The sequence below is a fragment of the Homarus americanus genome, unplaced genomic scaffold (assembly GCF_018991925.1).
Source record: "Homarus americanus isolate GMGI-L3 unplaced genomic scaffold, GMGI_Hamer_2.0 scaffold32929, whole genome shotgun sequence".
Taxonomy (NCBI): domain Eukaryota; kingdom Metazoa; phylum Arthropoda; class Malacostraca; order Decapoda; family Nephropidae; genus Homarus; species Homarus americanus.
This window is the reverse complement of record NW_024737097.1, coordinates 10,525,993-10,551,008: the sequence shown is the minus strand read 5'-3', so window position 1 is coordinate 10,551,008 and position 25,016 is coordinate 10,525,993. Positions and strand designations below refer to the sequence as shown.

At 38.7% G+C, this 25,016-nt stretch overlaps 1 protein-coding gene across 1 annotated transcript in view; it reads right to left on the bottom strand.

The window, feature by feature from the left end:
• The window catches only part of LOC121873111 (cadherin-99C-like), a 143,295-nt gene that overhangs the window by 42,613 nt on the left and 75,666 nt on the right, over positions 1–25,016 (bottom strand). Inside the window, exons 21-26 of the mRNA XM_042376423.1 lie at positions 24,280–24,428; positions 19,300–19,413; positions 16,484–16,711; positions 11,787–11,895; positions 11,241–11,391; positions 3,995–4,100 (exon numbers count right to left, since the gene is read on the bottom strand). Of these exons, the coding sequence (XP_042232357.1) occupies positions 3,995–4,100; positions 11,241–11,391; positions 11,787–11,895; positions 16,484–16,711; positions 19,300–19,413; positions 24,280–24,428 (857 nt within the window). The remainder of the gene's footprint in view (positions 1–3,994; positions 4,101–11,240; positions 11,392–11,786; positions 11,896–16,483; positions 16,712–19,299; positions 19,414–24,279; positions 24,429–25,016) is intronic.

Below are 25,016 nucleotides of genomic sequence, written 5' to 3'. Positions count from 1 at the left end.
TCTCTTCTTCTAAGTGCTTCGTTGCGCTGTCCCTTAACATGTTCCTGTAACTTGTCCAGCACGGCCTCTACAGTCAGAGTTGTCGTAGGAGGCACTTGAAGTGTGTGCTCAAGAGTACGTTGTGTCTCTAAGAACAAGCACATATGAAGCTGTATCATCTGTTTAGGCTGTGGTAAACTTGACAGGTCAACCATTGTTGCATGGTCTTGCCAAAGTCGACGCCATTCCCGAAATATCTGATAAGAAGCGTCAGACTTCAGAGAGGGAGGCGTTTGTGCTGCAGCCTTTTGAGGAATTGTTGAACCGACTCTGGGAAATGAGGTACCAGTACCTCTAGTCGTATCAGCATTAGTAGTAGCAGAAGAATCTTGCAGAGTAGATCGTTGTGGGGAGGCTAACAGGGAAATCAAGGCTTCAAATCTGGCTTGGTCCTCTCTTCTTCTCAGGTCATCCTCACTTCTACGTATATCTTCTAGTTCTCTGCGTCTTTGTTCATTTTCGTGGCGTCGTCTTTCAGACTCTCTGTACCGAATTTCTTCCTCTTCTCTCCTTGCAACATAGTCCTGCTGTCGAGAAGTTTCCATCCACTTAATCAGTTGAAGGAGATCTTTGGACGCAGGCACCGCAGGAGAGCTTGCTCGCGACGAACGAGGAGATTCTGTGGGTGATTGGGCGTTGTCACTGTGGGGAGCGTGGGGCCTGAGTGTGGGTGGGGAGAGGTCTCCCAAACTTAAACTCATAAACCCATCGTCCAGGGTATCATTTTGATCCCTGTGAGACATGCTGACAGCTTCTGTACTTTATCTGTGCAAGAGACCGGGTCAACCCCTCGTAATCTATGCACAGAATTACAGAAGTCTAAAGTAATACACAAGAAGTTAATATAAAGTGGCCCTGTGAGTGCGTGTGTGTGTGTATGGCTCGTTGCCGGGAGGCTTGGCGCGCTGCCAGACGTAGAGGCAGCTGGGCGCAAGTCGCAACCGAACCGAAGTTGTCTTAATGCGCGCTGCTCAGTTACCCAATGACCGTAGGCGGGAGGGGACGTACTGCTGGGCCGCTCCCTCAGTCATCTGACTGCAGTTTGCACAGACAATTCTGATTAAAATACACAACACAGCACTTCACAGAACACTTCACTTCACGGCACAGCACTGTACACAGCATAGCACTTCACAACACTGTAAGTCCTGAGGCTTGTAGTCTGGCTGTAAATCCTTGGCGAAGCTGAAGACGAGACGCCATTAACACAGTCTGGCGGGAAGGCTAAGTTCACTCTGAATCTCACTGAGAAATATCACTGCGCCATCTATGTTTGTCTTTGATACGCCCAAAATGTTCTACACTACGGAGGGTATACGCAAACACTTGTTATCTTGAAAATAGGTTCTTATTCTTGTACGGGAGATATACAGAGGAACAATAGACAGTGGACTTCCACACCATAGGGACTAGCGATCTCCACTCTCTGTATCACTCCGCACTGGCATGTACAGATGCCAGCATTCACAAGCTGAATACATAATATGTAAATATGACAATTCACATACATAACATGGTGCATAATAAATGGAAATATTACATAGGATTAATACATGTTCTGTAATACTTTACTATACATAATTAATAGAGTAATATAAGAATACACAGCTTAAGGTACTACTTCGTGTCCATATTATACAAGTTCTACGGTAAGAAAACCACTTTCTTGCCTTTAAAACTTAACAACAGGGATGGGTGGGTCATCAATGTCGCTTTTTTCAGACAGGTTAACAAACAGGGGAAACTTGCTTGTTGAAGGTATTGGATCATCTTTAGGGAGTGAAGAGGCAGCACTGGTGAGGCGTGAGGAGACAGCAATGGGGGACTTCTCAAAATATATGTCCAATTTAGACTGCACAGTTTGCCTTTTATTTTCATTGTAAATCTCCCTGTACAAGCAAGTGCATCTTGGATCATTCTGTTAACTTTAGCAAAATGCTCAACATTTTGATCTATTCCGTCAAACATTTGCATCCCCTTATTAATTGTAGCAAATGCCTGTGCCATTTGTTTCACTGAAAATTTTTTGGGGGTGCAGGTTCTTCTACATTTTTACTCTCTTCTTCCTCTGCAATTTTTTGTGCATCCAGTTCAATAAGATCCTATTTACGTAGCTCTTCTGCTACACTTTCAACCAACTGCTCAACATCTTCATTATCAATTTCTAACTCCAGCTGTTTACTGAACTCCACTACCTTATTACTAATCGCAGAAATTACTTCATCTTCATTAAATCCTCTGAAATTGTTCACATATCTTTTCAGGACTTTCTTCCATATTCCATTCATGCACTGACCTATAACCTCATCCCATGCTGCAGCTATGTTCTTTATACATTTCAAAATGTTGTAGTCCTTCCAAAACTCTCTGAGCGTTTTCTCACCTTCAGTAGCAGGAACATCCTGAGTGAAGGTCGTACATAAATAATTCGCTTTAAAAGCAGCAATAGCACCTTGATCCATGGGTTGAATGATACAGGTAGTGATAGGTGGAATGTAGACTACCTTAACATCAGGGTGCAGGTCGTCCAGGTGTGGTAGGTGTCCCGGAGCATTATCCAAAATTAACAAAATCTTGAATGCAATCCCTTGTTGCAGACAATACTCTTTGGCTCGTGGAATGAAACAAGTCAGAAACTAATCCTCAAACAGTACTAGGGTCATCCATGCTTTCTTATTACTGCGATAAAACACCGGCAGTGTGTGCTTGCTGACATGTTTAAAAGCCCTTGGGTTCTCTGAATGATATATCATGAAGGGCTTTATCTTGAAACCAGCTACATCCCCCCCAACAGAAGTGTGATTCGGTCCTTGAATGCCTTGAATCCCGGCATTGTTTTCGCCTTTTTGTGGATGTATGTCCATTCTGGCATGCACTTCCATAATAAGCCAGTTTCACCCACATTAAATATTTGCTCAAGCAAATAATTTCCCTTCACGATGACACGATCTAGCTCCTCCTTAAAAGCTTCGGCAGCACCCACATCGGCACTTGCTGCCTCTCCACTCACCTTTACACTATGCAAACTGTAGTGGTTCTTAAACCTTTGGAACCACCCATGACTTGCTGTGAAGTTTTGGTCGCAATCATCTCCTGCCTGCCCCTTCAGGCTTTCGAAAAGGCTTCTTGCCTTAGCCTGTAGGGTTAGAAGGCTTAAGGGCACACACTTTTGTATCTGATCTTCCATCCACATCACAAGTAAAGGCTTTCGTTAATTGAAGTTTTATTCGTTAATGGAATTGAAAATCCTTATGGGAGTTAATTCGTTGACCGAAATTTTGTTAATTGGACAATTCGTTAATCGAGGGACCACTGTACTTCATGACGCGCTACCTACCATCTGCAAGTACAGTCATTTAGCTTCAAAATGCATCAAAAATGAATCTTGTATCTCAAAGAAACAGCAAAGTTATGCATCTTTGAATTTGGAAAAACTTTAAACGCGTTTTCTCGGTTTCAAATTTTGGCATGAATAACCTATACGATACGGGGCACCTCATATGATGTTTGAAAGGAAAACCTGTAAAGGGCAGCGGACTTCATATGATGTTTAGGTTCTTTGTGCCATTGTTTGGATACGCTCGTGGCTGTGTTGTTGTCTAGTTACTACGATGGTGCTGGCAGCTTGTTTCAGAGTTGGAAAAACATTTACTACCAGTTCAACTTCAAGATATTCCAAGAAATTCTTATTTCTCATATTTATTGAGTAAATATAAATTTGTAGAAAAAAGATTCAGCTTTCTCATGGTGCAAAAATAATAATAATAATAATAATAATATCTCAATTAGGGTACATTCTACATATATTTGAACAACATTATCTTATGCAATTTGCTCCATTCTCTACGTGGCAAAATATACCTCGTCCTGGGTGAACAACGCACATAACTATATATATACCTGCTCTTTAAGGGTTAAAACCAAGTTTGTACATGTTATTCTATTAGATACTAACTGGCTGTAGTAGTATGGGAGATCGTATATCTGTAGCTCTGACTCCCTCTAGTGCTGCTGTCAAGTGATCAAAAAGTGTGTTTCTTTCTGCCTCTCCCATAGCAAATCTGGAAAGAAATTTCAGCATGAATTTGGACATTATGTATAGAGAACTTTCAGTACTTATCTGTTTAAGTTAATAATTTTCACTGGTAAATTCACCTAACTACATGGATGATACCTTTAAGACCACTAGTAAGATTAGGCACAAAAAGCAATAATGTCAGGAACAATCTTAACTCATTATACATGACTATCTCTGATGTTTATTCCCTCCAGGAACTCCCACTGAAGGGTATCCAACAGTAAAATCTTCCCAAAATTTTTAGAAAGTGATCACCAATACCTAAATGCAATAGCTAAGTAATCTCCCTGTTAGCCTGAATCTCTGGGCCACGAAATTCTCCAATAGCCAGAATTGATTCTGAACTGGAAAAATTCCAGGAAAACCTCTCCATTCCGGGCATGGGGATGAGTTTCCAAGGATGAAATCATGAGGATTTTCCAGAAATATTCCAATAAAAATTAAAAAAAAATTTCTGCAAACCTCTCTGTTCTGGGCATGAAAACAAATTTTCTGGGAGTTCCAAGAGATTGTATCATGTTCCAATGCATCCCCACATGCCAGCTTGGGTGATATGTGTGCTTAGTTCATATACTGCTGCCATTGTACAGTAGACTCTCGCCAATAACGACTTCCACAAAAACGTTTTCGACATTAACGTTAAGTTACAATACAGGTAGATACCCATTTTCAATAATAACGTCTGGATTCTCTTGAATAACGGAGATTTCGTGGGACGCGTCCGAGAGCATCAATGATACCGTTTGTTTGCCGCCATGTTGTCCGCTCCGCCTCACTCCCGAGTCACTCTCACACACGCTCCATGGAATACAGCGCTGCATCCACGTGTGAGATTTTTCCCTCTATAACCAGTGGTTGCTAGGGTCGGTGATCAACAATGGCTTCCGCGTTTTTGCCTGTGGGGGCTAAGGGAGGTGGTGGAGGGAGTGATTTGCTGCCTGAATGCCCGGGAACTTTTAAAGTGAATGAGAAAAAAGACCCCAAAGCTAAGAGACAAAGCCACAAGAAGTGTGCCTACTCGGTCAAGGATAAAGAACATATTGTTGAGTTCATTGAAAGTGGTGCACGAAACATTGATATTGTGAGGAAATTAAACTGTCCTGAGTCTACAGAGCGAAATATTAAGAGGAACTTTGAGGAGACCAAGAAGAGTATTGCGCTGGCTAAGAAATATTTCGGTAGTGATGGAAATGCGAGGCGAGCTATGAATGATAAAAGTGATAGAAACAGGTTGATAGTGATAACAGAGCATTTTCTTGTGAAATGGTTAGCTTGTAGAATGAAAGACAGTGCAAGTGTTAGCGGCCCTCAAATACGAGATCAAGCAAGGGTATTGTACGCTACTGTAGCTCGAAAGAAAAACATTAAATCTCCCCCTCCTTTCAATTCCTCAGTAGGGTGGCTGCATAAGTTTAAGATTAGAAGTGGCACAAAGTATGCAGATTCCTTCCCTGAAATTGCCAATCAAATCATTCAAGAGGGAGGTTATACCCTGGATCAGATTTTTAATTGTGACGAGACCGGGTTGTTTTGGAAAAAATCCCCTAAAGCAACATTTATCTCTAAGAAAGAAAAACAGGCAAAAGGTGTGAAAATGGCAAAGGATCGCTTTAGTGTCCTCCTAACCTGTAATGTTTCAGGTGACTGCCTCATGAAGCCTCTGGTGATCTACAAATATAAAAGACCAAGAGCTTACAAGGGATGTGATATGTCCAAACTGAATGTCTACTGGGAAAAGACAAATATAGGCTACATGTCCACGGAGTTATCAAAGAAGTGGTTTGATGATTGTTTTGTTAAGGATGCCAAAGAATACTGCAGGAAGAAGAATGTAGCCTTCAAAGTGGTGCTCTTTCTAGACAATGCCCCCAGTCATGCACGATTTCTAGTAGGACGTCACCCTAGCGTTGAGGTTGTGTTTCTACCACCAAATACAGCCTCCAAAATAAAGCCACTAGACCAAGAAATCATAGCGAATGTAAAGTTGCTGTACTACAAATATGTCCATGATAAGATGAGGAAGGAAACTGATAAGCAAAAAGAAGTGAAGGAAATTGCTGAAACTGTGAGCAGTAGTGAGGAGGAGGAGGAGGAGGGTCCTCCCCTCGCCGCCTCTGCTGCTCCGCCTGGCTCACTCACACCCTCCACCTTCGCTGCTCTGCCTGGCTCACTCACAGTCTCCGCCTCCACTCCTCCTCCTGGCTCCCCTGCAATCCCCGCCACCCCTGCTCCACCTGGAGTACCTTCAACCTCCACAATGACTGTTACTGTCTTCTGGAAAAATTATAACATTTGCCAGGCAGTCAATTTCTTTGTAAAAGCCTGGGGAAATACTACAAAAGCAACCGTAAGCTATGCCTGGTCAGCACTCCTGCCACAACTCAAGTCTGCCAAGACGAAGAGCCAGCAGCCAGCAGAACTAATGAACCAAGTGTTGGAAACTGTCCTCAGTATCCCAGCCCCAGGATTTCAAGAAGTGACTCGGGATGATTTCGAAGAACTGATGCAAGAAGGTAACACAAATGACGTCGAGGATCTCCCGGAGGATGAAAAAGGTGGTGAGAGTGGTGATGCAGCGAGTAATGCAGGTGAGACCGAGCAGAGGAAAGTGACGACACAGAAGCTGTCACTCTTATTGGGTGTCTTTACCAGCCTTCAAGAGATGATCCAAGACACTGAGAGTGAATCAGGTGAAAGGGAGCAAGTGATTGGAGTTTTAGAGTCTACAGTATTACCCGCCCTACGGTTTCACTTAGCGCGTTTTCGCATATACGCGGTGCCTTGCCAGAGCTGAACTTTCACTTAACACGGATTTTTTCCACATATACGCGGTGAGTGTCCGGCTCGAGATGCTATTTTTAGATTTTGCCCACGCGCCACCCGCCCGCCTGCCTGCCTGTGCTCCTCGCCTCTCCCTCCTCCTCCCTCCGCTTGGGCAAGCCGCGCGGTAAGGTTGCGCAGTGTGTGTCTTTGTTGCGTTATCACTGACGTCATATGACGTATCGGACTGTGATTGGCCATGCATCCCTACCCCCCTCTGCTGCTAGCTGTAATTGGCTTAAAGTATTATGACGTGACCACCCCGAGGGAGGGAGGGAGGGAGGGAGGAGAGACGACGCTTGACCTAGCCGCGGCAGTTTCATCCCTCAAGGCCACACCGTGTTAACGCGCATCCATTGTTCCGTAAAATGGCTTCCGCCGGACCACCATCGCCCCCAGAGAGAGACCTTTCCTTACCTGGACCCAGCGGCACTAAGCCAAAGAAGACACGACGTTCATTAAGCTACGAGGTGAAGTACCAAATTGTTCAAGATTTGGAGAAAGGAAGACGGCAAGTTGATCTCGCGCGCCAGCATGGCGTCAACGAATCTACGATTCGCACGATCAAGAAGGATGCAGCCAAGATCAAAGAGCACATGAAAATCACAAAGTCTGCAGGTGCTTCATCTATCAGGTATTGCCAGAACAGGGTGCTGGCAAAAGTGGAAAATTTGCTGGTGAGTTATTTGGTGCGTCAGGCGCGACGCAACATGGCGGTGGACACGCGCTCAGTGCAGGAGTACGCACGTGAGCTATACGCAGCAGTGACACGTAAACTGGGAATTGCAGAGCCCAAACCCTTCAATGCTTCCTCTGGTTGGCTGCATAGGTTTAAGAAGAGGAACAAGATCACCAACATCAACATTGGTGGTGAGGAAGCGAGTGCTGACCGTGTGGCGGCTAGAGATTTTCCTCCGTTTTTACGTGAGATTATGGAGGAAGGACAGTACAGTGACGACCAGGTGTTTAACATGGACGAATCTGGTCTTTTCTGGAAAAAGTTACCTTCCAAGACCTTCGTTGTCCAGTCTGCCAGCAAGGTAAGGGGTCGGAAGTTGCAGAAGGAACGCATCACCGTCCTGTTTACCACCAATGCCTCCGGTACCTGTAAACCAAAGTTATCGGTGATTCACAAAGCCCGCAAGCCGCACGCCTACAAGAATATGGACATGAACAAGCTTAATGTCCACTGGCTAACCGCACGTAAGGCGTGGATGTCCTCTTCTCTGTCCCTCTTCTGGTTTGACAACTGTTTTGTTCCTGACGTGCAGAAATTCTGCGAGCAACAGAATGTTCCATTCAATATTTTGTTGCTCCTTGACAACGCACCTGGACACTCGCCCCTACTTATGGATCGTCACCCCAACGTAAAAGTGGTCTTCCTTCCTCCCAACACTACGTCATTAATCCAGCCCATGGACCAGGAGTTGATCTGCAATGTGAAAGCTGCGTACTCTGCAAAGAAGTTCAAGCTCCTGAACGACTCTACCAACACCAAGGATGAGTTGCGTAAGCTGGGTGACACCGACAGCGAGAGCAAAAGCGACGAGGACAAGGAACAAGAGGCGGCGACTCAAGAACTTCTCGTCAAACAATTTTGGAAGAAGTTTAACGTTAAACAAGCTGTAGACTTCTTGGTGGAGGCATGGGATCTGCTGACTATTGCTACGATTCGTCACGCATGGAGACATGTGTTGCATGGCATACCAGGTGAGAGGAGGAGTGAACCTGTGACTGGTGAGGTTCAGACTGTTGCAGTAGCAGTGGACCTTGCCAGAGAAGCTGCGCTCAATATTACAGCTGAAGGCTTCTCCGAGACCACCAACGAAGACATCCTGGAGGTGATCAAAGATCCTGAAGTGACTGCCGACGAGATGTTGGAAGAAGAACACGCCAGTGAAGAGGAGGAAGAAGGTGCGTCATTCTCCGAAGAACCTAGTTTAAGTCATAGTGATATTAAGTGTGCCATAGAGTTTGCAGAAAAAATTAAGTCCGTCCTTTCCCGCGACAATGACGATGAACGCTATGAAGTCTTCCATACCCGACTGGTGCAGGCTATGGAGCCGTACATCAAGGTGTATCACGACAACATCAACACCAGCCGTCAGCAAAGCATAACCGAGTTCTTCGCCCGCAACCCACCACAGCCAGCCCAAGCCAGTGATAGTGAAAGTGAAGTTGACTTTGAGGGATTTGTCAGGGAAGCCCTGACAACTGTAAGTGACAGTGATGTTGATTCACCTAGTAATGGTGATTCACCTGAGGGCCAGTAATCTGCCCTCTGCCTCGGAACCAGCCTCCATCCCCGTATGCCGACCCATCTCTTCTACTACCGTAAGTGTTCCACCTAACTTTTAGTTTCTCTTAGGTAACCTTCATTTTTCCTATGTTAACCTTTATCTTTCCTAACCTAACCTCTTCTATATTACTTGTTTTTTCATACCATCATAAAGTTAAGATAGAATTTTTACTACAACATAGTTATGTGTCGTCAAAAAGTGGAGTTTGGGGGTCGGGCTGGTTCTATTGGAATTAATCCCATATGTTCTGTTCACTTAACGCGGATTTCACACGCGGGACCCTCTGGGTTCAATTGACCGCGTTAAGTGGGGGCAACTGTATTTCAAGAAAATACCAGAAGCAGTACAACGAGCGAGTGAATGCTCAGCAGCAGTCACTCATCACTTGCTTTCTTTCACAATGATGAAGTGTTAGCGGAAGTGGGTGAACCGGGTGCGAGAGGCCAGCGTGGGGACGGGGACGGAGATGGGGCCAGGGATGTGGGCGGAGGTTCGACGCAGTAGCCTCCATGCCCCAGCCTCGGAACAATCATCACACCAAGCACCTCAAAAACTCCCCCAAGCTACGGGTAAGTGTTATATTACTCAAATTCTTTATTCTGATGATTGAATAACAAATCTTTTTATTTCAGCTAACAAAGTGTTAGGCAAGGCTTCAAAGGGGAAAAAATGGGTGAAATTCTTGGGGTGGCAGCACCAATAAACCCTTTTTACGTGTATTTTAATGTCACACAAATAACGTTTTCGCTAATAACGTCATTTTTCAGGCACCTATTAGACGTTATTGGCGAGAGCCTACTGTACAAGGTTAATCCCTCGCTCTGTTGTTTTAGCGTACAATTTGTGTTGTGTAGTATAAAATCAGAAACACTCCTAAAAATCCTCTAAATCACCCCAAAAATACGAGTTAAAAAAATGTACAGTAGGGTACTTATAAATGTACTCTAAAAGACTAAAAACTTTATCTCTTGTGTAAAATATATGATGTCCATATTCAAATTATTCGCTGTCTTGCAAGGATTCCAGCAATGCAATTTATATTCTGCTAACTTTAGACTGTGACATTTTATGTCAAGTTTAGTCACTTTTATTGGCCTCCAGAACCTAACCCTATTTTCCCCATTAATTACATGTAATTATATATCGTGATTTAGTATATAGCGAACATCCTTGGACCCAATCTCGCCATATATCCCGACCTTATTGTACCTGTAAAAGAGAGAGAGTGGAGCAACACTGCAGCAAAGAGAAAGGGAAGAAAGATTATCAACTAAAGGAGGAGAGTTAATAAGAAACCCAAGGACCTTAAAGGATTTGTTGGCAAGCAATTAAACTATGAAAAAAAATTCATGGTCAATGATGTATATAAATTTGAACAGCTGAGAATACAGAAAAGAAAAAAAATCCACCCTATTTCTTGCTGGAAATGGTACAAAGATGGGACACTGAGGTGAGTGCAGGTTGCTACATTAATATAGTAGAATATTTAAGTCAACATAAGGCACAGTCCGCTGATCTCTGGTGATACTAATGATACACATCCCTGCATATATTTGTGATATTAGTCTAAATGCCATTTCAGTGTAAAAATCAAATACTGTAAGTGTTATGACTTACTGGGTTATGAACAAACTTATTTTATTCAACAAAAACACATACAGTACTGCCATTTCCGTGAATGCTCTTAACTTTATAATTTTCATCAGTGAGCAGCCTGTTAGCTGCTTGGGCTGATCAGTAACAAAGATGATAAAGTAAAGTTAAGAACTGAAGTTTGTAATCTTAGTATTTGATGAATGAAAGAAGTCAGTAAATCGAATTTTGCACATAAGTAATTTATAGCTTCACTAACATTATTATCCAAAATAACATACTGTATCACTAATTATTGAATTTTATAGTTACTGTAATTCTGAAGAAAAAATAAGAGAATTAATTACAGTATCATCGACAGTACGTACAGTGAAACTGAGGAGTGCGTAAAAATGTTCTGTCAAACTTACTTTTTAACAGCCGGGTGCTGACGCTCTAGCAGTTTGCCTGTGCTAGCATTAACTATGTGAAACCAAACATCTGTGGCACTGGCATCACTTTCCAGGCTCCTGTTAACAACAAACCGTCGAGATTCAATCTTCTCAATCCCAATGATTTGATCTGAGTGAAATAATAGAAACTAGATTGGTTTAGTGAAACACAAATATCTCAACTGGCATGTAGAAAATAGTTTGTGGGTGTAATCAGATAAACCAAGGATGAATATAAAGAAGAGTTCTCAATTGCATTGTTCTACAATGGATATATTTCTCTAATCCTGCTAACAAGCTGAGGTGAGACAGTACATACAGACAGATTTGAAAATGAAGTGAAGGTTAATATGAATGTACGTATATGCACTGTCAGCATACAAAATTTATATCATAGCTTGTGTACTCTTGATTGCAGAAAACTTGCATGACCGCTTAAAATATAATGCTAAGGATAATAAAAATATCAAAAGATGATGGCATGTACTTGCACTGTACAATACTGTACATTAATACTAGACTCACTAGAGTGTTCCTGCAAAACAGCAACCAAGTTATCACGATTGTGCTTAACACGATCTGGGGAAGCTTCCACAACAAGAACTAGACGATGACTCTCTTGAACCAGGTTTACCTGTAACATAAAACATAAATATCATGATGTATTTTCCATTTTATATATATCTTTTTATTTCACAGCGAACAACTGGTTGTGATTATACCTACTCATAAATATTGACCTATCTATGTATACAACATAAATATTCACCTACGTATATCACGGCCTATAAAGCGGCGGGGTGCATAAGACGCCCCCCCCAAATTTCCATTTAAAAAGTAGCTTTTGAGCTCTATTTGCTGTATAAGACCAGTACCCCAAATGTGACACTTACCCACTGACTCAGTAGTCCTTTACCAACCATCCTTGATTTTTTAAAATAAGGCCAATTCACTTCAAGTAATGTCATCAAATTATACCCGCTGGTGTAGTGTAAACACTAGTGACGTCACTGAAGCGTGGTGGGAGTGTTCCCTCGTCTCGGTGGTGTGACTATTTATACAACATGTGGTTCAACAGCAACCACCGTATTCTAATTGTGGTGTTTCATTAGGATTTGAGTGAAAAAGGTTACCAGTATGTACTTACTACATACATTTATTACACATATATATATATATATATATATATATATATATATATATATATATATATATATATATATATATATATATATATATATATATATATATATATATATATATATATATATATATATATATATATATATATATACTGAATATACTATGTACAAAAAATGAATGTTCAATGAATTATTTATGGTGCATTAGGGTACTGGTCACTTCTGATGGGCTATAAATAGCCTTCTTTATCTCCCCTACATCTCACCCTGAGCCAGACGGAAGGGTCTTGGTAAATAACATGTTTGCTTATTTTCCATTTACTTTAAATAGATTTACCGAATTATTTGTTTTATTTATTTATTTATAATATACTGTAATATATTAAACACACTGTAATTATTTTCTTTAATTTATAAACTGTTTTGCGACAAAGGAATGTTCTCCAGTAGTGTTTCATTAGGATTTGAGTGAAAAAATATTACGTACTTACACAATTGTTCCTCTTACTTTGACAACACAACATACATACAGTATATTATTTCTCAGTTTTGATCTTTTTTTTTAATTTTTGTATTTATTTATAGTTAGTTACTTAAAATAAGGCCAATTCACTTCAAGTAATGGCATCAAATATTACCAGCTGGTGTAGTGTAAACACTAGTGACGTCACTTGAGCGTCTGTAATTAACCGTCGATAGTTTCAAGAATTAATGCACTCATTTACTGAATATTCTTTGGAAAAAAATAAAATTTAAATCAATTATTTATAGGAGATAAATATTATTATGAGTAAATATACCGATACCGGTATGCATTACTGACCACCTCCACGGCTCCTCACTGGCAAATGGGGGGGGGGCGTGGGGAGGGGTGTGTGATGATAGCTGTGTTTATTATAGGGGTATAAATCTCTTTTACGGTATGTTAGACAGGTTTATAATACATTTTTATTATTTTAATATACCGGTAATCTTAATTTGAATCCAGCTTGCCAAACGTAAGTTTCAGTATAAAATAATTAGTGGTAAGACCTTGTGAGTGGCTTACGATGTTTTCATCACCACTCTTGACACACTAAACCACAATATTTAAGAGGTAAGAATTTTAAACTTGGTGGTTTAGACGACCCCCTAACTTTGGGCAGATTTTTTTAATGTTCAAATTTCGTCTTATAGGCCGTGATATACGGTATACTGTAATTATTCAGTTTTGCATAGAAAAGGGCTAATAGCAGTAAGATAAGGAAATTTAAAGAGTATATATATATATATATATATATATATATATATATATATATATATATATATATATATATATATATATATATATATATATATATATATATATATATATATATATATATATATATATATATATATATATATACACACACACACACACACAGTTGTACCCCGCTTAACGCGGTTTCACTTAACGCGATTTCTCATATACGCGGTGCCTCGCCAGAACCGAACTTTCACTTAACGCGGTTCATCTACTCATATACGCGGTGAAGTATAATATTTTTTTTTTTATTTAGCTCATAAAATTCATACAAATTACCCGGCCAGAATATAATTTACATTGCTGGAATTCTTACAATATGATCATTTTGAATATAAACATCATAGATTTTGCATTAGACATACAAATTTTAGATATAATGTTTACTCTGAGTAAATATGTTATCTTTTGTGCAAAATATATGACATTTATATTCAAAATATTCCTGGTCTTACAAGGAATCCAGCAATGTCAATTATATTATCCTAACTTTAGTTTGAGGTATTATTTATTACTAAAAAGGTAAATATTCTGGTTTTCCCACACATCTGGTAGGGAGGGTTGGTGGGGGGTGGGGGGGAGGGAGGGACCGACCGACCATCTGGCACGGTGTGAAGAATATTTTTTTTTCTATTAACTGAAGATATTTGTTTTAGCTCATAAAATTCATACAAATTACCCGGCCAGAATATAATTTACATTGCTGGAATTCTTACAATTTGATGATCATTTTGAATATAAACATCATAGATTTTGCATTAGACACACAAATTTTAGATATAATGTTTACTCTGAGTAAATATGTTATCTTTTGTGCAAAATATATGACATTTATATTCAAAATATTCCTGGTCTTACAAGGAATCCAGCAATGTCAATTATATTATCCTAACTTTAATCTGAGGTATTATTTAATACTAAATGTGAAAATCTAGTTCTTCACCCAACATTTCTCTTGTAGGGAGGGTTGGTGGGGGGTGGGGGGGAGGGTTGGGACGGACCGACCATCTGGCGCGGTTGGAAGAGGGGGGAGGCAAGGTGGGGTACTTTGGTTGACAGATAGTGTCGTGAAGAATATTTTTTTTTTATTAACTGAAGATATTTGTTTTAGCTCATAAAATTCATACAAATTACCCGGCCAGAATATAATTTACATTGCTGGAATTCTTACAATTTGATGATCATTTTGAATATAAACATCATTGATTTTGCATTAGACATACAAATTTTTGAATATAATGTTTACTCTGAGTAAATATGTTATCTTTTGTGCAAAATATATGACATTTATATTCAAAATATTCCTGGTCTTACAAGGAATCCAGCAATGTCAATTATATTATCCTAACTTTAGTTTGAGGTATTATTTATTTATCTTAAAATCTAGTGGTTTTCCTCCCAAAATTTCTCAGAGAGGGAAGAGCCAGCAGGAGTGTGAGAAGAGGGGGAGGGAGTTGAGTCCATTATTTGAATGGACATTAACTTGGCGACTGTATTTCTCTTAAGTATTAATTGTGTGCATGTACCATCATAAAATTAAGATGTTATTTTTACTAGAACATAGGTATTGTGTCGGAAAAAGTAGAGTTTGGGGGTCGGGCCAGTCTCTATTGGAATTAATCCCATATGTTCTGTTGTTCACTTAACACAGTTTTCACTTAACGCGGTACCCTGTGGGTTCAATTGACCGCGTAAAGCGGGGTACAACTGTACCTTAGCAAAGCACCTCCTGGGTAGAGACAGCTACAACTCAAAAGGTACAATGTTTGTTATCAGGGAACATTAACTGCCAGAGAATGTTCAGCTACATATAATGAATGCATTGTAACCCATCAAGTTAAATCAATACATTATAAATCTGTAACTATATGGTTGTTATTGCAGAAACCAGTGAAAAAAACAGACCAGAGTTTTAAGTGTACAATACTGCTTGCTTAATTGAACACACTCAGCCATGTAGGACCATAATCAAGCACAGTTTCCTATTGGCAGCCGAACCATCAAAACCCTCTCACAGTAGTCATGTGGGCATACCTAATATGGTTACATTTCAGTGTTTACTTCTGCTTGCTTTTGGGGATTCCTGCACACTCCAGCAGTTTAGCTCCTCTAATAATGTTAGTGGAAAAAATTAGGAATGACTGTTTTTTTAAATAAAATAAAAAATCCAAATAATCAGATGTGTTCATTGTAATATAGTAAAAAAATTACAAATATAACTTTGTAAAACAAAAAAAAAACAAAAAATTGTATTTGATGTAATGTATCACCGCTTCCATCACACACTCAACATTTACATCACCCCAAACTTTTTATCTGAATCTCCATGCACACTTTGTGATCAACATAATTTTGCTGAATAATGTCCAATGGTACTTTTTGATTAACCAGAAATGTGGTTGGTGGGTTAGAAGCCACCAGAGTTCAGTCACAGCACAATGGAACAGTATATGCATATTTACTAGTCTACTGTAATTATATATTACTGAAGGTGCACATGATCACATTGAAACTGAATTATTGGTTATTGATGTATGACAATTATAACCTTATCTTCTCATTACTCAGTGTAGCAGCTATTAGATGTACAAAAACCTGATAGCATCTTCTAAAATATTAAAGGTAGATTTTTCATCTTTATCACAAGAAAAAGGTCAAGTGACTGTTCTTTTAAGACTTTATCATTATTTGTTAAACCTTTTTACTATGTTATCAATTACGCTCATATATATAGATACATAAGTTGATTATTAACACATGTAGAATATTTTCCCTTAGTGAAGCCCAGCACTTACAATAAGAGAAGCAGATGTGGAATGTGACACACCACCAATTTGCTGAGGGTTATCACGAGCCACCAATGTCAGGTTGAAAGGCAGAATTTCAGGTGGCACTGAAGACATGTCTCGCTCGGTCATCACAAGTCCTGAGGTGAGTCCTATGCTAAAGTATCCACCACGGTTGCTCTCTGGAACCAATTCATATTGTATACGGCCAAATTCTCCAGAATCGTTGTCCTCAGCCTGTAATGAATAAAATAGGTACATTATTCATCTCTACCATTGAAATTGTGAACTCAATATATAAATATTTTTATGACCTACATGTCATTTGTCAATAACCCATACAAGTATTAAAAGGACAGTAAAATGGGATAATGATGATGACCTGAGAGAGGTTCCCTTGTACTGCGCACATCATTGTCATTCCTAAAAACCCCATTTAATTCATATTACGCTATATAACATTCAAATCCACAGCTTGTACATCAGAAAATGGGAAACATTGATAAAGGATAACTCACCTACTCAATGTTACTAATACCATGTACATATTGTAATTCCCAGGTACAGTTATATCATATTAATTGTATGTATTCATAGCATTAAGGAGAACCAGGGTATCCATAAGATGAATGTTAAAGTCTAGTTGAGCCGGACTAGTGTACTGTAGGACTAAGTGTGGATCAGGGTTTGAAGGTCTACTATTTCATCTGTGGCGTGTAGCGAACATAACTTCCCACAGATATCATATGAAAATACATGAGAACAATGATCTGGAAAAAGGATAATGTATCAGAACTATGTGAGGTGTTGGAAGTGACCCAGAAACTATACTTGAAAGGAAATATCTTGTATCGTCGGTATGAACTTTCACCGTATCCTCACGTGACATATACCCACGACAGGTACAGTGATCAGAGAATCTTATGTCTGTGTTCACATAGTGCAATGTGTGAGAGGAGGATCATTACAGTTTTAAGTAGAGATACACCCCGCCATGAACATTCAGCCTTTGTTTTTAAAGTAGCGTCATGTACCCGCCTCAGGGTGTGCGGCGTTAATATTATAACCCAATGAATTTACCCACGAACTAGCAAACCAAGACCTTACCCAGAGGGAATTTAGGATTAAAATATGTGTTTATACGGCATGAGTGACAATATACGAAAAGTGTTCAGGTGAGAACCGTGAAATAAAGTAAAATTGAAGATTGGAAACTGTAGGCCTATGCGGTGTGGCGGCAGGGCACTGCCCTCAGTACCCTCCGTTCTACCGTCACCTCAGGTCAGCCTTCCGGGCTATTTCCGCCCCTATAATTAAAGGCATATAAAGTTATTACAGTTTAAAGCTTTGCTGATATATAAGTGTAATAGTAATGTGTTAGGGGTGTGATAACGCCCGTCAGGCATTATTCTTTACCAGACCTCAGGTTCCATGCGGTCGGAGTGCCTTGCTGCCCGGCAGCCATTATCCTATGGCGTCCCAACAGGTGGTGACTACTCCCAGCTATGCAATCACTGTGAACCTGTGGATTTCCAACACCTCCCAAATGAGTAGTAACAAATAAGGGAATGGGAAACTCTCTGATCGTCACTTGGGCGACCCTATAATACCAAGCGTATAGTAGTACTGGATGTCTCTTGGTGAAGCCCTCGTCTTTACCCACCGAGGTGTGCAAACAGGTGCCTGTTGTGTATACCTAAAAGTTAGAGTCCCATACCTGCAGGGTGGTGTAACATGTGTGTTGAGATGGTGCTACTATGTATGATACAGGCGGTGCTATATTCCATACAGGTGGAGCAGTCTGATGTGTGGGATAATGTAAGAAGGAATGACCGAGGTAAGGTGGTACAGTTTGTTATGCAATAAATGTGGATGACAGCCATTAATGTAAGGCGTCTGGTGCCCATCTGGGTAACCAACATTTTCGTTGTTCTTCCGGGAAGACCAATTCATGTGTATGTTTTTTACCAGTATGCTTTATAAGGAATAAATTAATTAAGACATGTTATGGTTTCACCCTTCTTTCCCCTTATCGATATGGTCAATGGAAAACCTAACCCAATGCCTAGTCCACTCTGCACGCTGCCTAACAAGCTACATGCTGTCCAGAGGGGGTCTGGTGGCAGCGACCCTTAGAAATTAAGATAGAGTTAAGTATTTACCCTTAGTATTAGTGACCCCCAATCTGGCAGTATACCCTACTGGCAAAAAAATTTTTATCAAGGGACTGACCAGGGTCTGAGATAGGGACACTGTTGGTCGTACAGTGGTAACACGCATAACTCTCACCAATATGTCAAGGGTTCAAGACTCAGCCCAGACACATGTGAGAAGGGTGTTTGTTATCCACTGTGACCCTACCAAACACCACAGGTTTCCAGGTTCCCGGTTTCCTCCTGTATTACCACTGGATAAACAGCCCAAACGGCTAGTAAGCTGATAAGGGGAGAATATGAAGGATAAAAAAATAAATAAATAAGTAAAAATCTGTACTTAGGCAGTAAAACAGCTAATCAACAGCCAAATCAGGATAGTGAGCTTAATAGATATTAGGGTGTGTTAGCTGTGGGGATATTTAGTATGCTTTGAGTTAATCATGGATAATGGGGTTTAATGACCTGGAACCAAGTGGATAAGAATTACTATTTGAAGCATTTTATTTTTATTATCCAGCTTTGTTCTCCTGTATAGTGTAATCAAAGAATCATTATACTATACACTCTCTTATGGGAGCAGAGAGGATGTTTAGTGGTTATGTTGTCATGGGCTACTTGCAGTATTGTTAACATAACCAGTTATATTCATTTACACATTGTAATACTTACTGTCACCTGCAGAACTGATGTGGATATTTGTGAATACAAAGGCAAAAATACCACCATGTGTGTAGTCCCTGTATGGTGGCTTGGATATGAACTCTGGCTCATTGTCATTAGCATCTGTCACACTGATGTCAACCTGAGAAAATAGTTATTTATTATATTGCAATACAATGACACAAACACACATACTGTGTTAGTATAATTCTTATAATTCTGGCTTGGGATAGACATAAGAAGGGTGTCATCCTCTGTGACCTTACTATATATTGCAGGTTTTCTCTGGGTACTCCACGTTCCTCCTGATAAAATTAAATTTAAAAAAAATTAAGTTTCACAAATGGCATGCTTGGTACCTCTGCATAAGGCAACTGCCTTTATCACACACCTCTTAACTTACTGAACACTTAATGATCCTATAGATTTAATTTTAGTAACTGTACACTGCCTCTCCTCCATTTTTTTGAAGAAGCTAAGGGGGACTCAGTGGTTATTCTGTTGTTTGAGCCTGGTCTAGGTTGCAACTGTCTCCATATGTTGCACGAAGTGTGAGGCAATGTACTGTATATTGAACATACAACTACTTGCTCTAATTTTTTTTTAATATTCAGACAAAAAATAAATACAAAATTTAAACTCAACTTCAAAAAGGATAAGTATAAACCATGAAAACTATACAAAGTCATATTGCACTACAGGAACCAGACCATTTACCTGATAACTGTGCATTTTTCAACATGGTTAGTTTTGAAGTGGCATTGCAGCCCACATCGTTTTCTTATTAGTAGCGCCACGCGCAGCTCAGTTTAAACAGCTGATGCCTGTGTGTCCTTACCTCTACTTTTTGTGGTTATTAACCTCAATTTATTATCTCTATTAACATCGTCACTCAAGCTCGTGTGTTTTAATATTCTCATTATTCATTGTTCATTTCATATATAAACATTAATTCAATCAAATACATATCCAGTCATAAACAATAATGAATCTTTTGTACATATTCTTAAGATAAATGACTATGTTTCCTTGAAGTCTTAATATTAATCAGTCTCACTTTTCTTTTAATATCAGTGGTTACTTCTACTGTACATTAAATAACATTTATTAAAACATACATATTTTTTACATTAATTTTTATAAAAGCAATCAGGGTCTGATTTTCTGTTTCAGGTGGATAACTGACATTATGGGTGTAAACACTGATAACAATGCATCTCTTATCCTCTTGTGTTTTAATATTCTATTATTAATGAATTGTATTGTTCATTTTGCATATACAGTATACAAATTAATTCAATCAAATACATATTCAGTAATAAACAATAATGATCTTTAATTTCTTAAAAAATAAATATTGCCAGTATCAAAATGACAGTATATATAAATATTAACAATCCATCTATTTTTTCTTTGCCATTAGTGTTACTTCTATGGTTCCATTCATTAACATTAAATAACGTTACTTAAAACATATATATTAATTTTTTCATTAATTTTACTACAGCTATAACCAGGGTTTTATTTTCTTCATTTTCTCATGTAGAACTATCGTCCCAGACTTCGGCTGTAAACACAAGCAAAACAATGGAGTCCCATCTCCTCTTGTGACCGTGATATTATTCATATATATATTGTTTAAGGTGCATTCAGAAACATTATTTAAAAATATAGTTTGCAATTTTTATTAATTGTATTGTTTTTGGGAAAAGAGGGTAAAAAGCACACAAAAGATATGAAAAGGTCACATGGGGCATCTCATTATTAGCTATTTTAATTAATGATTTGAGATTAGACGATTCATCTTACACTGCAATATTGGAGAACACATTAGCGTCAATTTATTCGATGCTTTATTATATATATATATATATATATATATATATATATATATATATATATATATATATATATATATATATATATATATATATATATATATATATATATATATATATATATATATATATATATATATATATATATAAACTAGGAAAACGAAGTGGGGACCCAAATCAGGCCATAAGTCCAAGATAATTAAATGAAAGTCCGACATAGATAAAAAAAAAAAAAAAAAATCTACAATGAAATGCAGTACAGTAAAAAGTAATAAATAATGAGGAATGGATACATAGTACAGTAAAGTAATAAATAATGAGGAATGGATGTGTGACTGAGCACTTGCTTTGAATGTAGTCAGCTGAATACGCAGGGCCCATAATTTTCTAATTATACATAGAACTAAACTGGAAACGTTTGTGTTTTATTTGAGATAAGATTTGACAGGTGTGAAAGGCCTGCCTGTGTATATTTATCTTTAGAGTGACTAAGCTCTTCTCATAATTTTCCACCCAAATGACCTGGGTGAATATAACTTACATTGGAGGATTCTTGTAAGATAGTAATTTATTTGAATGTTTTTTTAAATTTAAATTTTAATTGTTTATTCCTTGATAGAGGAAGTGGGATCTAGTGCTGTTACTTGGTCTAGTACCATAACACCAGAAGCAACTGGCCAGTGTCACAAGTATATACAGTACAGTACAATCATCCCTTGGTTATCGCGGCTATTGGGACCCCGCCCGATACGAAAGTACAGAACCTATGGGATTTATTCTAATTGGTTTAGGCACCCAAGACCCAACCCATTTTACGACCATTTAGACCCACTAAATATATATTATTATGGTAAATATCATAAACACACATAAGCATGGCTGGGTTTATTACAAAGTGATGAAAAGATAAATAACAATACTGTAGTCCACAAAACATGTAGCTATGCTTTTTATTTGGTCCCCGTCATCTGAGTCCGTTTTCTCTCACATCAGGGCGCCTGAGTCCTCGGTTTTCTCTCTTAATCTTAGAATGCACCAGAAACTTTACTATTTTAGTAATGCCACAGAATTTGAATTACACCCCAATTGGAACTGGGGTTTGCAATTGATTAAACAACTAGATATGTCTGATTACAGCAAATGTGTTATTGTCAATTTGTAGGTGAAAGATTTTATCCTCAATAGATGTAGGTTAACATTTCACCTGTAGGCAAATGCTTAAAAAAGCCTAAAGGAAGCATATTCCTTTAACACATAATATCTGACCAGTATGGGAGGATCATCGTGTCTCCGTCAAGGGTCCTGGGTGGTGGTCCAGCAGGCGTCACTTTTGGGGAGAGAGCCACGGACGTATATCGATCGGACTTTGTTGAGTCGGACGTTAACCAGCATGACTGTATATATATTTTCCAGGTAGAAAGAAATTTTTTTCATCATTTCCAGAAAATGTACCTGATTTTCATCTTTCAAACCGGAAAAAAATCACCCATCCCTGGAATTTTCCTGGTATCAGAAATTTTGGGGGGAATTTTCTGGAAAATGTGCTCCTCGGAAAATCGTTCCCACAGAATTTTCCGGAAAATTCGCTTGAGAACGATTTTCCGAGAAAATTTCAATTCCGGCTATGTGAGAGTTCTGGGTTTGAGGATTCGGCTAATGTAGATATTACTGTATACAGTATACAGTAGACTCGAAGGGGGTTACGTTCCTGGGACTTCACATAAAGCCAAAAAACGTGTAAGGTCAGAAACACTCCTAAAATCCCTAAATCGCCCTTAATTCACTATACAGTCTCTCCTCGACTTACGACGGGGTTCCGTCCCAATGACCAGGTCTTAAGTTGAATTGGCCCGTAAGTCGAAAAGGCGAAACTAATACTGAAATTCTAAAATGATGTCTCTTTTTCTTCTCAGCACCACGAAAACTCTCAATTTTCGGCTTCCCAGTTTTAAAGGGAATTACAAGCAAAATATTTTGTCAGTCATAGCGCGATCACTAAGGGACTAAATCGTAATTTGAAAAAATTTTTATACGACCACGGTGGTCGTATGTCCAGGTTATTAAATTAAAGTATGTCGTAAGTCAAGAGTACCTGTATATATATGTACATATACTAGAACTCATAAATCACTACAGTACTGTAATATGATACAGGTGAATTCTTTTTATCTAAGTCAAAATATATATTTTATAAATTATTCACTGTCTAGCAAGGATTCTAGCAATGCAAATTATATTCTCCTAACTTCAGTCTGTGATATTATATAAGATAAAAACTTTAAGCCTAAAACCACCAAACTCTGGCTGGGAAGATGGAGAAGAGGGATGGAGGGAGGAAGGAGGAGTGGGGAAGGTGAGATGACAGTGACACGTTTGACAGTTGGCGCCGAGGTCTAGTGAAGTATTTATTTGTTTATTTATATCCTTTAGAGTGAGGTTTGTTTTTATAAAATGCCACTGAACTAACCGGGGAGAATATAATTTACATTGCTGGCATTCTAATAAGATAGTGATTAATTTGAATATAATTATGCTATTGTTTGCACTGGACAAAAATTGAAGTAATCATTTAGTACATTATTTTGAGTACATGTACAGTACAGCTTTGCCCTTAGAACAATGTGTGCATGTAAGTGAGTAAAAATAAATGAAGAAAGTTACATATATCGAACAAAATATTAATTTGTGAAAAACTTTATGTAGATAGAACTTAAATGGCGGGGGTGGAGCTTTGGCGGGCTAGTGTTTTGTAAACCAATTTGAATTTTTAGTTTGAAATTGAGTACGCAAACCCCAGGGTAATACATATATTTGAAACCACGTAAGAGAAATACGCTTAAGTTCTTGAGTCTACTGTATATATTTAGGCTTAGGACCAGAAATCTGCCAAATTCTGGAAACCTGTTCACCTCAGGTCCCAAGTTTGGTGGTTAATTGGTCCGGTACATGTACTGAACTTTATTTTCAGAGAATCAACAGCACTTTAGAAAATCTAATTGAATCAGTAAATTTTAGATTTTACACAATCATGAACTATAAAGTCAGAGATTAATAACATCTTTGTACACCTTTTGAGAATTCTTTATCATCATATTTCTGTAATATCTGATTCAAATAGTAACAACAAATAAAATTTATAAACCAAATTTACCTTTGCAAATCTGTTTTCAGTATCTGGTGGGGCTGAGGGAGCCTCCAAAGCCACTGTCAGGGAATAGTGCTGCTTGGATTCAAAGTCAAGAGGTGCTCGTAGAACAAGCCCACAATGGCGCTCAACTGTTACTTCTGTGGCAAACATTCCTGCAAAAGAATGTGAATTTGGCATAAATATCATATTTATGAATGATAATTTTTTAAGATAATTCAACACATCTTACAACTTTACTTCAACAACAGCCTGGTGAAAGAAATTATATTTTTCCTTAATTTGTCATAAATTGTACTGTACTACTTGAATGAAAGAAAGTATACATCTATCACAATTTTTTATATTTCTAACAATGAAAATTTATCTGACAGTAAAACACTCACATACAGGTAATGTACAGTAATGCTTAATGGACTAGCAGAACTAAACTACTGTATTTACTCCTAATTACATTACGACCAGCTTCAAGAGCTGGAATTTTGGGGGAAGAGCTATACCTGTACAGTACTGATATAACAACTACTAAAGACATTATGAACAGTTGTTAAGACACAGGTTGTTACTTTTATCCTGTTTGCCTCTGATCAGCTTGGCTAGTACAGTACAGGTACTGGGAATGTACTGGCTCCAGGTGGTTACTAGTATGTTGTGTGTGGTGTTTGGTGTGGGGAGTGGTTGTGATTACCTACGGTGTGATGCTCAGAGTGCAGTGGTGGTTAATGTACTGTATAGTGAGTGGT